General features: G+C 40.8%; 1 protein-coding gene across 2 annotated transcripts; it reads right to left on the bottom strand.

The window, feature by feature from the left end:
* Positions 1–1,805: 1,805 nt before the first annotated feature.
* Positions 1,806–9,450, bottom strand: RPS14 (ribosomal protein S14). Of its 2 annotated transcripts, none has more exons than XM_087709443.1 (5): positions 9,298–9,450; positions 7,212–7,362; positions 6,616–6,777; positions 3,639–3,715; positions 1,806–1,915 (listed from the first exon to the last, which is right to left on the bottom strand). In XM_087709443.1, exons 2-5 carry the CDS (start codon positions 7,358–7,360, stop codon positions 1,848–1,850), a joined length of 456 nt encoding a protein of 151 aa, XP_087565569.1. In that variant the 5' UTR covers positions 7,361–7,362; positions 9,298–9,450; the 3' UTR covers positions 1,806–1,847. The 2 variants fall into 2 exon arrangements, with proteins under 2 accessions (XP_087565569.1, XP_087565570.1); XM_087709444.1 differs by lacking the exon at positions 9,298–9,450 and adding an exon at positions 9,171–9,189.
* Positions 9,451–15,407: the final 5,957 nt, after the last annotated feature.

The raw sequence follows: 15,407 nt of genomic DNA, 5'->3' as shown, positions 1-15,407 counted from the left end.
TTGGCAACACACAAGCATTCACAGGCCTTTATTCACTGCTTACTATCTCACTCTTCCCCCACTGGTACACCTCCTCCTACTGCTCCAACTATTACTCCGAGTCCTATTGCTGGAGGACGAGATCTCTATCTGCTCTATGCTTTATTTCTACACACAACTATCAGCTGCCTCCCTGAATAGCTTTTAGTTAATGTTTCTGTGGTGGCTGGGGAGAAGGCTTAAGAGCAAGAAAGAGGTGCTGGCCATTTTCTAGGCAGGCTTGTCTTCTCACGGAAGCAAAATAGTTTACATATAATTCCTCCAAAAGGCAAAGATGGTACCAAAAAAGATGGTAGCTGGGGAAAATGGTTTCCTATGGCACACCTCACCGCCAGGGAAAGTAGATAGAAAGGTATGAATTTGCACTTAAGGTTGCACCCCATTAAAAAAAAATACTTAACCTCTATTGTAAAGTATATATTGGATTTACCAGTGAGCAGTTAATCTGATTTTCAGTGAGATTAAGCCCCATTTCTGCTTTATATTTTTGGTAGTTATTTAGATTTAAAAGATCTCCTATGAAATGCATCAATTAATTTATACTACCTTTGTTTAAGTTTCAAGTGTCCATCAGAAAAAAATAAAGCTTCAAAATAATGCAATTTTCAAAACTTGATTCCAGATGTTGACTGGAGCCATTATCTTCAACAGAGCTAAAGTTGGGGAAAGATTTGCCTACCAGCGTCAGCAATAGACTAGATGTTGAAAATAAAAGTTCAGTTCCTTTTCCATTCTGGTTATCTCCCAGTTGAACTAGGCTATAATTTATATCCCAACACTACAAACTTGAATTATCTTGGAATTTACATATCTGAAGTGTTACACAAAAATCTATTATCTATTAATTAATCCTGCTGTAAAAATGATTCAAGAGCACTAGGCCTGATGGTCAGTTAAAAGAAGAAAAAAGTCTTAAGATTCTCATGGACATTTTTTAATGGTGAAACACTGTACAATAGCTTGAATTAAGGAGTGTGGCATTAACAAGCGAACTAACTGTGGTTATTTATACAGCGTACTGCAATTATAGTATTGGGTCACCATGCGGACGGATGGGTAAATGTTTCTTGTACAGAAATTCTATGGTTGTTTTTCCCTCCAATTTTAAACCAAGACTATTTCCGTAACACCATACATACTTACATGTCAATCAATTCCACTGCATAGTCAGCAATATTTCTGGGTGGTCTTTGAATATTGTTGCCCAATGATATATATGCAGATTTTTTTTTAAATGATAAAACTAAATCTTAGTCAGGAATGAGGGTCAAAAGATTTGAGGCAAACTGCTGCTTTTCAAAACAACTTCGAGAGAACTTTAGAAATTCAACACAGACCAATTTTGTATAGCAGCCTTCCAGATTGGAGGCTGAGCTCCTCATTTGAGGAAGCAGTCATCCAAGAAGACAAAGCTCAATCTATACTAAGAATGCAGCCGTTCCCCGTCTCTACTTTTAACTACCAACATTATGCATTACCTCCAAATTCTACTCAACCGATAAGAGTCTTCGTTTGCAATACTTTTATTGCTTTAGGGTTTTATTTTGCACTAAGCAGCTTCATAGTAAAACAACTTTTAAGTGAAAAGAAATACACCCAAGTGCCCGTGGCAGCTAATAGGAGGAAAAATAACCCTCCAGACAGGGAGGATGTTTTTCATGTCAATAATTATTGAGAAAAGACTTAAAAGGCAAGTCAAAGATACAGTTCGCAGAGCCGCAGTGGTGACTAAATTTATAGAAGAGGAAAACAAATGAGAACACAGATTTATTGGAAAGCTTTAATGATGAAACAAAACAGCTCCTATTTTACAGACGACGACCACGGCGACCGCCCTTTCTGCGAGTGCTGTCTGAAGGAATGGGGGTAACATCCTCTGTGGAGAGAAAAATGTTACTTTCGTTTATTATTTTCACTCTCTGTGTATATCAAAAAATCAGAAGAGGAACATGGAAAATAATACTTTTAAGAGAGAAGAGAGCAGCATTCAGAACACAACACTAAGATCACAAAGTTTCGTGAGACAGATTATACTTCCCAATTTAAGTTTCTGAAATTTCAGGATGTGAAAGTCCAAGAAAAGGCAAGTCTGCACAGGCTTCAAAAAACAGCTACTAGGAAAAGCTAGGTCTATGCACAAAAGAAAGCATTTATTTCCAATGTGAAGGAGACTCATTTTGTTTCAAAACTTCTGTTGAACTTTTTTGAACGAGTTGCAGATTAAGAGAAGTGAAGCTTGGAATATTTTGATTGTTCCATGTTTGGGCTGAAACAAAGTTTAGAGTTATTCTTTTCCCCTGTTCTGCACGGCTTAAGTTCCAAACTACTTTCTCAAGTCTTCCCAGCATGTGATCCTCTGAAGTCCTTGTTTTTAGAACAATGTATCCAACCAGCACTTCCAGTAATCCCCTGACCTTTCCAGAGTCTTATCAGTCTCTCCTCTTTGCTGCCACCAGAATTCTTGCTTCAAGCACAGCATATCCTCTGTCTAATTCCCACCCCAATCTTCCAACGTATTTTTCTTTCCCCCATTCCAACGTATTATCTCTACCTGAAGGCCCTTATTACCTGGATCGGGGGTGTCAAACTAGATTTCTTGAAGGGCTGGATCAGCATTGTAGTTCTCCTCCATGGGCTGGTAGGGGTGGTGGCAGCAGGGGGGAATGCAGCACCATGCCGGCCAAAATGGGGTATGCCTCATTTTCACCCTCCATGGTATTCTGCAGTACTCTGCTGACTGAAAACAGGCTGTACGGGGTCCCCATGCGGTCCATTTTCAGTTGGCAGAGGCAAGGCGAGCTGGTCCTTTAATATTTCCAGGCCAGCCCCATGGGCCGGATTTAAGCACCAGATTTAAGGCTTGAGTTTGATACTCCTGAACTGGGTCATCTTTTTCTAATGTCTCGTTTCAGTATAGATAAAATAATTTTATCTAGCAAGGACTTTTTCAAACGATCTAATGCAAGATAAATGGTTTTATTGAGATAAAGTAATGGGATAAAGAAACAGCTATATTCTCTGTTGTGGCCCAGCAGGAGCCGTTGGAGCTGCCACCAGACTCCGACAGTGAGGGGCCCTATGAGTCGGCTTTGGAGGATGTGGAGGACCCTGGACAGGGTTCCGACTCCGAGCAGGGCGCAGAGAGGCTGGTTGGCCACCAGGAGGCGTCTGAGCTTTGGACCAGTGCGGAGGAGACAAGGGAGTTGTTCCTAGATGCCCGGCATCGGAGTAAGGAACAATTATGCAATTACAGGAGGTAATTGCACTCAGCTGGTGGTAATTAGGCTCCTCTCCAGACTATAAAAGGAATGCTTGTGCACACGCCCCTTTTGTAGAAGTCAACGCAGGAACTAATGTTGGAGAACATTATTGTGAGCTTGGCAGGCTGGATTGCTGCCACGGTTTATCTGTGCTGGATTGCTGCCCAAGTTGGTCTGTGCCGGTTTGCTGCTAAGGACCTGTCTGTCTGTTAATTAAATGCTGTAACTTATCTTTGGCTCGGAGTGTGTTGATGTGGGACGAGTGGGGTCAGAACAATTCTCTATGAAAATGACTGCAGGAGGCACATTATTGAAAATACCCTTCATCAGAAAACTTACCAATGCGGCCAATCTTCATGCCAGACCGAGCCAGAGCCCGGAGAGCTGACTGAGCTCCAGGTCCAGGAGTTTTTGTTCTGCAAAAAAAGTAAAGCATACATTAATAAAAACTGAAACTTGACTTTAGGATTTATTTCATTTGGAGGAATGGAGAAGTATCGGGGCAGCATCAGTGTAGCAATTATTTTTTTGTTGTAGATTTATAGCAGTCAGAATACTAATAAAGGTGCAATATGACTTCAAGCTTTCTAGTTAATTACTCTTAGTAGCAGAGTGCCACACTAGATAGATGGTTGGCCTAATATAGCATGGCTCCTTTTTGCCAAAAGAACTGCTATAAATTGTAAAGGTAAAATAAAATCGAAAGAAATGGAAATCACTGAAAAGTTCTTCAGAACACCTATTTAGAATGTCTTTAAATGCAAGTGCCTTTTGTAGATTTGTTCTGTATTTAGTTTAGTAAAATGCTTGCCCCTTTATTACTTGTTTTTGCTAAGCCAGTTCTAATTAATTACTAGAACTTCTAACCCACTCCAATCTCAACTGGATGACACGGCAAGAGAAGTTACAAGCAGTCCTCATTTAGTGACAACTGGGACCAGCAATTTGAAAATAAAGTGGTTTCCAAGTGAAACCGTTTATTATCTTGTTTCAGCTTCCCTTTGCTAACAGGCATGTGAAGGTTGTAAGTGGGAGGACAGGTTATAAGGTTTCTTTTTCATTACCACTGTAACTGCAAATGGCTGCTAAATGAGGTAGTCGCTAAACAAGGTCTACCTGTACATAAGAAACCAAAAAAACCCCAAATGCAATTATATTCCTATCAAAGCAGTGCTCACAATTAGCTTTGACCAGAGGAACAGAACTGTTTCATTTGCTTCTGAAAAGCGAAGACATTAAGGCTGGCCTTATTTTTTTAGAAGAAAATGCTATAAAGTGGGTGCTACAGAAAAGACCTATCATCCTTTCTGTGTGTATCACAAAGAATGGGGATACTTAACAGACCTTCTTGTGATGAGTGGACTGAAATGGACTGGACATATTCATTTTTTGTAAGATACCACCTTTTTCTTAATACTACACTGTATAAAGTGTAGATGGCTTTGAATTGGGCCTAGAAGCCTACTTACTACCAGTTCAACAACCTCGAAGTATTCTTCTACACGGGCACTGATGTCCTACAATAGTCTAGTCAATTTGGTAGCAGCTGCAGCTCCTAAAATCAGCCCTTCAAGGAGTAAACTGCAATAATTCAGCCTTGTGTTGATCAAAGGACAAATGTCTGGGCACCCTAATGCAAGTAAGGCTGTTACTGGCTGAACTGAAGCTGAGCAAAGCCATCTCATTGGCCACATTTTCTATCTGTTGCTTGAGTAGGAGTGAGAATCCAAGTGGACAAGTCACACCTCCTTTGGGAAACTGTTGTTTCACTCACAGTAACCACTTGGATCATTGTTATTGGGGTGTCCAGATATTTATTGGCATCTGTACACTAAATCTTGATACTTGCTCAGGACTTCAATAGTATTTCTAGCCTGGACCAAGATAGCAATGTATACCCAATGACGATACATCACCCTAAATTTGTGAATGATCTCTGCTAATGGTTCCACATAAACATGGGATAAAATGCCAAATTCCCAAGGGCTTGAGCACTTGTCACCCACCAGCATCAACTCTAATTACTCATTCCAGTAAAAGCAGAATTAGTGCCCCAATGTTCTGACCCAGCTTCCCAAACAAACCCTCCGATATGAATCAAAAGATTCAGCCCCGGTAAAAGGTTTCTCTCGCTGGCTAACAAGTCCGTCCAGCGGAAGAGGAATAGTTGTCTGCCACACCTACTCATCTCTGCCCTTGCCTTTTATCCCCAGAGCTAGGGTGGGGCCTCGCTAGCAGCGGTGGCTCTTCCTTCCCCAGGATCAGCCCATGGCTTTCCATTGCTCTCGTCTCTGTCTTCTCTGCAGCTGCGCATCAGGCACTGGACCCAGCTTTTCCTCTTCTTCTTCATCAACTACCTCCAGACCTGGGGGCTATTGACTCTCCATCTGAGGGCCTACCGATGGCCCAGGCTCTGCCTCTGTCTCTCTCTCTGCCAGCTCCATTGCCTCTTCCCCCTTTGAGCTCCCAGATTGCCTTGATGCTGACCCTGACTCCCACGCCTCCCCCTCATCCTCTGATTCATTTGCTGGAAGGGCCGGTGGCCAATAGGCCACAACACCCAATCCCTGCATTTCCAGAAGGGTACTGTGGTCAATAGTTTCAGAGAGATCTAATAGGACCAATCCCTTCCCCAATATTCCAACAAAGGCAATCCATCAGAACAATCAACACCATTCCTGTCTCATAGGCAAAGCTGAAACCTGACTGAAAAGGATCCAGTTAATCCATTTCCTCTTGGATCTTCCTACCACCTTCTCAACTTTCCCTAAGAAGAGAAGGTGGAAGATCAGGACAAGTTATAAAGGGTGATTTGATCCATGGAAGCCTTCTTTGGGAGAGATAGCAGTTCCACTAGCTTCATTTTCCTCACAGACACTTTTAACCAGCTGCTCACATGATGCCTGGCTGCCCAAAGGAGCCAAGCATGGCACAGCTCAAGCCAAAGTAGTAAATTCAAACTACAAGAAAGTATTCCACTGCAGTAAAACTAGTTAAAACTCCAGGGTATTTTTTAAACAAGGATAGAGTATAACCAATAATGTAACATCAGACCAATGAAATATCCACTAATATCCCCTATATTACGGATAGATATTTACATTCAGATTAACAGAACATTCTGCAGCTACATCTCCAAATACAATTCCACAGAATAATATTTTCCATTTTAAAGCCTCTCAGTAATACAAAATAATACTAGAGAGGAGTTAAATGACTTTATTATTTAAATCAAAGTATTCTAAAGTATTGAAAAATAGTACATGTAAAAATGTATGTGGAAGAGAGATAAATGAAGCACTTGCTCCCCCCTTACCTATTTCCACCTGTAGCCCGCAGTTTGATATGAAGGGCAGTGATTCCCAGTTCCTTGCACCTTTGTGCTACGTCTTGAGCAGCCAGCATAGCAGCATAAGGAGAAGACTCATCCCTGTCGGCCTTCACTTTCATGCCACCAGTTACTCGGCAGATAGTTTCCCTGAGAAAATAAGTGCATTAGAGATGAACTTAATCCCAGCCTTTCCTTCACCAGAGACAGCATATAGTTAAACGTAACTTCTTTGCCAATTTATCTTTAAAATGTAGTGTGAATAAAACAATTCCCAGAATTAGGGTTAGAGTTTCAGCTTGATTGCAATACCATTACATCTCTTAGCAAAAACAATAGTTTCTATACAAAGAACTTCCAAGAGTAGATACTTCATCTAGGATTCAGCTATGGTAATAAAACATAATATTCTGCTCCATGAAAGTTACAATGCTAAGTATGTATATGCCCAAGGAGACAGAGTTTCAAGTTTAGGCTATGTGAATATTATAGGCCTTTTGACAGAAGTAAGTCGTGACATCTATTGCCAACATCTTCTATTACAATCTTGTAAATATTATTCTTTCACTAGTAGAGATACTCACTTGCCAGACAGGTCAGTTACATGGACAAACGTATCGTTGAAGGAAGCAAAGATGTGGCAAACTCCAAACACATTTTCTCCTTCAGCAACCTGTGGTCCCAAACTTATAACCTGCTCTTCCTTCTTTTCCTTACCCTTACGGGGAGCCATTTCTGCATAAAACAACAACAAATTATTGAATAGACAGAATATTATAAAGTACTTTCTGTTGAAGTAGACAAATTATAAAAATCTAAATACCAAGTCAAGGAAAGAACCCCCTCTCTCCCCCACCATGCATAATAAAGCTGATTTACAACTTCTAATCAGATACTTAAACATAACTACAGTGGGGATTATTTCCCACTCTGATTTCCAGTAAAGTAACAAACACTCTTTCCTGAACTGGGAATATGCTTTCTGTCCCGAAAACTGCATGGGGCATGAGTATTATGGTATCAGCATGGGCAGGGCAACATCATCAAACCCTTTGGGAAAATGGTCTACCACTGATATGAAGTTTAAATGCTTAGCTTTATACTTAAGGGGCCCACTTTCCCCTCGAATCCATGCAAATTATCCAAGAGGTCCCAAAACGTTATCCTCAAAACATAAGCAGTCCACAAATTATGTATCCTCACAATAAGAGACATCCATTTCAGAAGAAATATATTTAGTTGGCTCTTTGTGTCACACTTCAAGCAACTTGTTGGTGGCTTTAAAAAGGAAGCAAGAGATGATGGAGACTTTTAGGTTATCACATCAGTGAATTATAGCTTCTTCAACATAAGAGTACTTAAATGTTAATGCTTTTAGTATTTAAGTATTTAAATGTTAGTGTTCCCCAGTTCCCTCTTGTTGTTACATAAAAATATACCTACAAAGTTAGAACAATGATCTGGGCATTTCTATACCATCACTTCAATATTTAGCATTTTACTTATGAATTATGCTACCTTTGTATTAATTTATGCAGCTGAAAAGTAAAGTTTTATTAATTTTGGAGGCTATATTCTCACATGAGGTCAGTAGTCAAATAGTGTTCAGTGAAAAAAAATACTGAAGTTTTTAACAAAAAGGCTGTATTGTGATTAGGGAGAACTTACAACACCAATGGTTGCTCCCTCTAATTACCCACTGAATAATTAAAGTAAAGAACAAGAAATTTTATATGCAAAAATGTATGGATATGCAAGTGTATGCAATTTCAATATTTACTGTGTTGTACATTAGGTTCCCTGTTCATAGAATTTCTGATAATTTTCATAATTTTTCTGATAATCACGAATTTGGATGAGAATTTTCCATACCAAAGATTTAAAAAAAAAGATGTGACTTGGACCATTACCTTTAGCAGTAGGGTATACTGCTATAGTTAAGATTACTTAAATTTCACTGCTTCCAAAAACTTATATTGCCTCTTTTGCTGCAAATGCATTACAAATGTATAAGGTGCATGATATTTTTAAATAAACTAGGGTGAACTTAAGTGAAATAGCCTACCAGACAGACTTGAATCCCACACTTTTTTTGCAAAGCAGAAACAGTTCCAGGATTAAACCCACGTGTTACAGGAGTAGAAATATATTTTTTTTAGTTAATACAACAATCTTCCCTGCTCAAAACTCCTCTGCCCTCAAAAGAAGGGAGAACAGCTAGCGCATAAAAAGGCAGCCACATACACGTTTAAATAGATGGTTTTGGCCACACTTTTCAGACCCAGCTCTTTATGGATGATGAAAGTAAAGACCATGTACGTTTCCTCTGAAAGGTTTGTCTCCGAGGGAAAAGATACACAGCTTAGAGAGAACATTCGCGAAGTTGGGAGAAAGTCTGCTAATAAGGCCCAAACCTAAAATAAATAAATAAACTATCCCGGGAACCGGGTGACACGGAGTTTCAAGAGGCCTGTCCAACCACCCCAACGCCCGGGCCTCTTTAAAACAACGCATCCCTGTGCAGAAACAAAAGGCCCTCCAACCTCGGCCTCCCTTGCCTTCCCAGCGCAGTTAGGGATGAGGAACCGGCTGACACAGCCGAGGGGAGTGGAGAGGACCGGATCCGCGAGGATGGAACTGGATAGAAAAAGGGCCCCACCAACCACTTACTCGAGCGTCTCTGCAGGCGGCAGCCAGCACCGGAAAGGAGAGAGCAACGTCACGAGGGAAGAGGTCACGGTCTACCACCCGGAAATACTACCAGAGAGGTACTACCGGCGAGGGGGGGAAGGGTCACTCCAACGAAGAGGGATGCGGCTTCGTGGGAGTAAATAAGCACGCGGCTAGGGGAGCGTTTGTTGTGCGGAAACGGCGACCGGGGTCCTAAAAATTTCTTACTCTGCTTAAGAGGAAAATAAAGCTTGCATCCTCGCTTCCGTTGACCGGGCGGAAGCTTTTCTGCCAGACGTTGGGTGTCTCTTGTGACGTCAGCCGGTCTTAAAGAGTTGATTTGAATAATCGTGTTGCGCCCGCACGCGTGGGTGGAATGAACCAATAGAAACGGCCCTTTGCTGTACGCCGGATTCTCTATCTTGTATCCGTGAAGCAGGAGCGCCATAAGACAACGTGGGAGAATTCTGTCACCACCAATTGATGTGGGGTATAAAGTTAAGAGGTCTATTTGGAATGGCTGCCCTTCATTTTAAAAGAAGCATCTCTTCTGGCGATTTACCCTGAGGGTTCAGAAGATACCAGGCGAAGCAAATGCCTTTGGGTTCTCTGCCAAGCTCAGTGTTTTCTCAACTTTGACAACTTTCAAGATGTGTGCACTTCAACACTCAAAAGAGTTCCCCAGGCAGCATGCTTGATGGCTGAGGAATTCTGGGAGTTGAAGTCCATACATCCTGAAAGTTATCAAAAGGCCTGGCACATGAAATGCATAAATTTGAAACGTTCCAAAGAAACATTACAAAATGTTCAGTCGCTTTCACATGTTGTTAACATTTTTGTGGTGTCAATCATAAAGATTGTAAAATGTAGTTATGGGTCTACAATCCACTTTTTAAGGATTCTGATAAAATTACAAGTAGCAAAAATATGAATAAATACTGTATGTCAGCAAAGAAATACAGAAATAGGTTTTTGCAACCTGGGTTTGGTGCTCTTTCCCTGGCTAACCCTATTATTATTATTTGAAAGTAGTAATACATTATTAATCTAAGTGCTATTGCTATTACATTATGGTTTTGCACTGCACATTAATACTCTGATATGAATAGGGATAGTTATATTTTAAAATTGAACATCAGTTATGAGAAAGCAAAATTTTGGATGAGATTAAAAGATATTTATAAAAGAATTGGAAGAGAAACATACAATATAACAATATGAAACAGAAAAATCACGTATTTGACAAACAAATGTTTTAAACTAACTTTTTAAGCAGAACAAAGCCATGTTCACATGGTTAAAATGTTTCAGAGTTTTGCCAAATCCTCTCTCACACAAATACGTATGGTAGTTATAGATAGCATCACATCTTTGCACCTATAAGACTGTTTTTGACCACCAAGGCAATTGGTGACAGATAAAGGAAAGAATCTTTGTCTGTTTCTCATTTGACCTATTGTTACTCTTCACTTCAAATACAATAAATGTTTGTTATTATTCACTGATAACTGGATTAAGATCATAATCTCCACCCAAGGCAACTGTGTGGTGAATGTTTTACTTTTTTTAATGGATCATTCTGCAATTTTAAATTCTTTTAGTTAGACAGTTGGTAAGTGAATTTTACCCTATTTTGTGACTTTTCTTGTTTCATTTGTTAAATGAATCCCTGTAGTTATTGTTAGTAACATGGTTATTAAATGAATTGCAGCACAAAAGGTGGTCACATGACTCTAGGACACTGCAATCATCATAATTTGCCAAGCGTCTAGATTTGGGTCATATGACTATGGAGGATTCTGCATGGTCATTAGTATGAAAAACAGCCATGTCACTTTTTTCAGTGCTGCTGTAACTTTGAATAGTCACCAAATGGTTGTAAGTCAAGGACTACCTGTACTTGAATCTGTTAGTTATCCAGTTTGGGACTAAATATCAATACAGTATACATCATTATGACATGTTGTTTGGGAGATATAGTGGAGCTCACAACACGGTATTGTGGGCTACAGGGGATAAATAGTTTAAAACTTGGTTCCAGCAAGGTACTGCCTCAACTTCGCCTATAGCTAAGGATGTGCTTCCCCAGGAGCTGAGGTACTCCTGGATTATTGTAATAGCAAGTGGAAACTGAGACCAGGAGGCCTTTGTCTTTTCTGCAATGAGCCAGGTGCAAACATTCTTGGTGGCACAGTGGTTGGAATGCAGTACTACAGAGCTAACTCACTGCTCACTCCAGCCTTCCAGCCTTTTGAGGTCGGTAAAATGAAGACCCAGATTGTTGGGACCAAGATGCTGACTCTGTAAACTGCTTAGAGAGGGCTGGAAAGCACTATGATGCAGTGTATAAATCTAAGTGCTATTGTTAATGTTGAAGTAGAAGGCACTGGCTATACTTGCTTATCACTAAATGAGTTTCAATACTGTAATGCATTCTAGATGGGCTACCTGCAAAGACCTCCTGGAAACTATAGTTGAGTTGATACACAATGCATTAGGCTGCATATTAATCAGGCGAACACTATTTAAGGGAGTTTGTCTCCAAGTGTAATTCAAAGTCCTGGTCAGGGCCGCTAAAATGTCAAGTGGCTTAGGACCAGGTTTCATGCCTGCCTGCTCAGTGTTCCTGTGCAGAGTTGATGAAAGAAATGTCCTTCTGGGTTCGGCTCCAAGCGGGGAACAAGACATTGGAGACATGGAGGCTGCTTGGAAAGATGGTTTATTATTGGACAGGGCCACATGGCTTGAGCCCTGAACAGAAAAGGTAATCACATGCTTCAGTGTTGGTGGAGAAGAAGAGAAGGACTGAGGGAGGGGTTGCTAGGTTTTTTATAACCTATTCAGTCCCACCTCTCTGTTTCCTGTTCCTGTGTAAGAAATGTATTCTGATTGGTTGTCAGACTCCCATGGGGCCATGCAGGGGCAACTCTCTAGGCTGTGTTTTGAATCCAGGTATGAATGAGTTCTCAGATGCCATGTGGTCAGTTGAGTAAAGGGCCAATATTACCATGCTTTTAATCCCATCCCCCTGGAGCTGAAGTGGAGAAGTCTTTTTTATGTAAAAGGGACTAGCTTGGCCTTCTTAATGGCCCATTAACAGTGGGGATGGGCAGGAAGCTACAGGCAACTATTCTGTCTTTTAAAACATGCTTCTTTCTTTTCTTATCCAGATAAATATTCTGCCTTTTCAATATTTCCTAGGATATTTCATTTTTCTGGGAGAGGGCTGGATGGTAACTTCCCACAGAGTGTTTATGGAAAGTCTCTGCCAACCCCGAGGTACGTTAATATTCTTTCTCTTTTGAATGCCCTACTTTCTTTCTCCTGATGAATACCCTACCTCTGTATCATCTCTTCTCATACTCAGAAAACATTTAAATATGGGTTTTTAGATGAGCATTTGGGTACTTAAGTGAGATATTCCCAAATTAAGATGAACCCAGCAATTTGTGTTATTTTATGGTTTTATGATGCTACGATTGTAGTTATGTTAAATCTATATTGATAGTATATATTTGTAACATACACATGTCTAATACATTTGAATTTTTAAAATATATATTATGCTACATAATATATTATGCTAAAATATATATTATGTTACATACCAGGGGTGTCAAACCCTTCCCGCCCTCGCCGGTAGTGCCTCTCCGGTAGTATTTCTGGGTGGTAGAGCGTGACCTCTGCCCTCGTGACGTTGCTCTCTCCTTTCCGGTGCAGGCTGCCGCCTGCAGAGACGTTCGAGTAAGTGGTTGGTGGGGCCCGTTTTCTATCCAGTTCCATCCTCGAGGATCCGGTCCTCTCTGCTCCCCTCGGCTGTCCTGGGGCTGAATCCGGCCTGTGGGGTGCTTAGATCTGGCCCATGGAAACGGTGAAAGACCAGCCTGCAGTGACTATTCTAGCAAAAAGTGAGCTCGGAAAGGTCGCATGCGCCCCTATCAAGTTCTGTTTTCACTGGCAGAGGGTTGCAGGAGGCCATCGCAGCCAAAAATGGAGCTCGGGAGCCTGTTTTCACTGGCAGAGTGATCGGGCCACCACAGGCACCCCAGACACGAGTGACATTGAGTTGGCGATGCCCATCCTGGCTTCCCGAGGTCAAACACAACCTGATGCGGCCCTCAATTAAATCAAGTTTTACACCTCTGCTAAGGCTGATTACAGTTGTATTGGTACAGTTGAAGTAACATGGATGAAATAAATAGATAAATACATGAAAGATTTATTTATTTCAATGCCTTTATTTATTTTAACACTTTTAACACCTCTGGCGTATGAAAGACTGTGAGGGCAACAGGATTAAACAGTGTACATAAGAAATGTATCCAGTGTATGAATTGACATTTAGCTTTTCTAGATAAACTACATACTTTCATAAAATTTCAAAAGTATTCATCAAACATCATATTCATCAAATTTCAAAAACTATTTTTTATGAAATGGGCATTTGAAAGCCGAATTTCACTTCTGAATACACTTCAGTTCTGTAGACTGGAGCATGAGTTATGCTGTTTTTGCTCTTCCATCATACATAGATACATTGGCTATATGAGCAGGCTAAAAATATACTGAAAATAAAAGTCTTAAATTGTATCTCAGGAGAAGTCAATGGAAATCTTATTAAGTATGTCTATAGCACTGTCAGGACAGGCATAATAATGTATCAATCATTTCTGCCCCCCTTAAAAGTGCATACCACATAATTCAATGAATGGCCCCAAATGTAAGAAACAGAACAATCTGGGGTTTTGGCCAAAAAGAAAACATGTTGTAGAAGAACTATGCAGTCCTTGGCATTCCATTTAGTATCCTTTTCCATGTCAAGTATTCAGAGAACATTTTACATCTCATTTATTTTTCAAGGCAGTGCACTTAATGAGTTTACAAGAGGATGGTTCTGCTGTCTCTCAGTCATCTAGAACAAATCTTTATTTCCATGCCTTGGTTATAAGAGACAAATATTTCAAAAGGTTTTTCAACTATAACCGGTCAGTCTGGGCTTTCTTTTTTAAAAAAAGATTTATTTTTATTCTTGTTTCACAGGCCTGGATGGATTTACACAGGATAGAGTGAAAGGTTGTAAAAAAAATGCTTCATGAAGTTGAATAGGGTCTCTTTATAGGGCTGTCATGCACTACGAAAGTCCAGAGAACATTTAGATGTTACCAAAGAGATATAAAAAGCTCTATCTCATCTAATTGTCATTGGAGGTTTGTTGCTAGGAGTATTATTTTTTCATCCTCGGTTTCATTGATGATTAAGCAGAAACATTTTATACAACCTATTTTTTTCTGTCATTCTAGAAGCTGGCTGAAAACTCACGAGTGTTCGAAAATGCTGGAAGGAAAAAGATTTAGAGAGTTTGTGTGTCAGTAAGCTCTGTCAGCTGTCAGCCACAGAGAGTCACAGGCAGGGGTCGGCTGCTGAGGGTTTGCAGGGTTTCCGGAGAACATCTAGCTAAGATTCTGTGGAGTTCGGAGAACCTCCAAATTCCACTCCTGGCTGGCCCCTCCCCTCTAGGAGTCCCCACGTGGCCCGTTTTGGATGCAGGTAAGTGCAGGACGCACATGGAGGCTCAGGGAGGGTGAAAAGTGGGCCTACCAGAAGTTCAGGTAGGCCAGAAACAGGCCCATTTTCAGCCTCCAGATGGCCTCCGGAGCCTGAGGAGGCCATTTTCGCCTTCCTGGAGGTTCAAGGAAAGCCCCCAGAGCCTTGGGAGGGCACCCCCCCCCCCTGTCGTGGTGCAGAAGGCCAACTAGGCCACGCCCACCATGGCCACGTCCACTGAGAGAAATGGGGTTATTCTTGTAAAAGAAAAGAATCTGAGTGACTCCATATTCATACTTTTCATAACTCAAGCAGCACCTTTGTAACACATTAAAATAAGACCTTATGTAAAGGGTTCATTTAGGGGAAAAACAAGGCTATAAAGTTGATTGAGAAATTCCAGGCCAGGTCAGCCTGACATTACTGGAATCAGCCAGTGTCAGTTGCAGGAAACTGCCATAATGGGATTGATTGTCTTGGTATCGTCGTACTATGTCCTCTTATGGTGAAAGAGGATGAGGTGAATCCCACAAGGAAATTTTTGGTCTAGAAATTGTTTGCCTAGT

The sequence above is a fragment of the Thamnophis sirtalis genome, unplaced genomic scaffold (genome assembly GCF_051295495.1).
Source record: "Thamnophis sirtalis isolate CommonGarterSnake01/CBP01778 unplaced genomic scaffold, rThaSir2_p1.2 scaffold_3, whole genome shotgun sequence".
Classification (NCBI taxonomy): Eukaryota; Metazoa; Chordata; class Lepidosauria; order Squamata; family Natricidae; genus Thamnophis; species Thamnophis sirtalis.
Note: the sequence above shows the minus strand (reverse complement) of the source record. Positions and strands in the feature narration are given on the sequence as shown.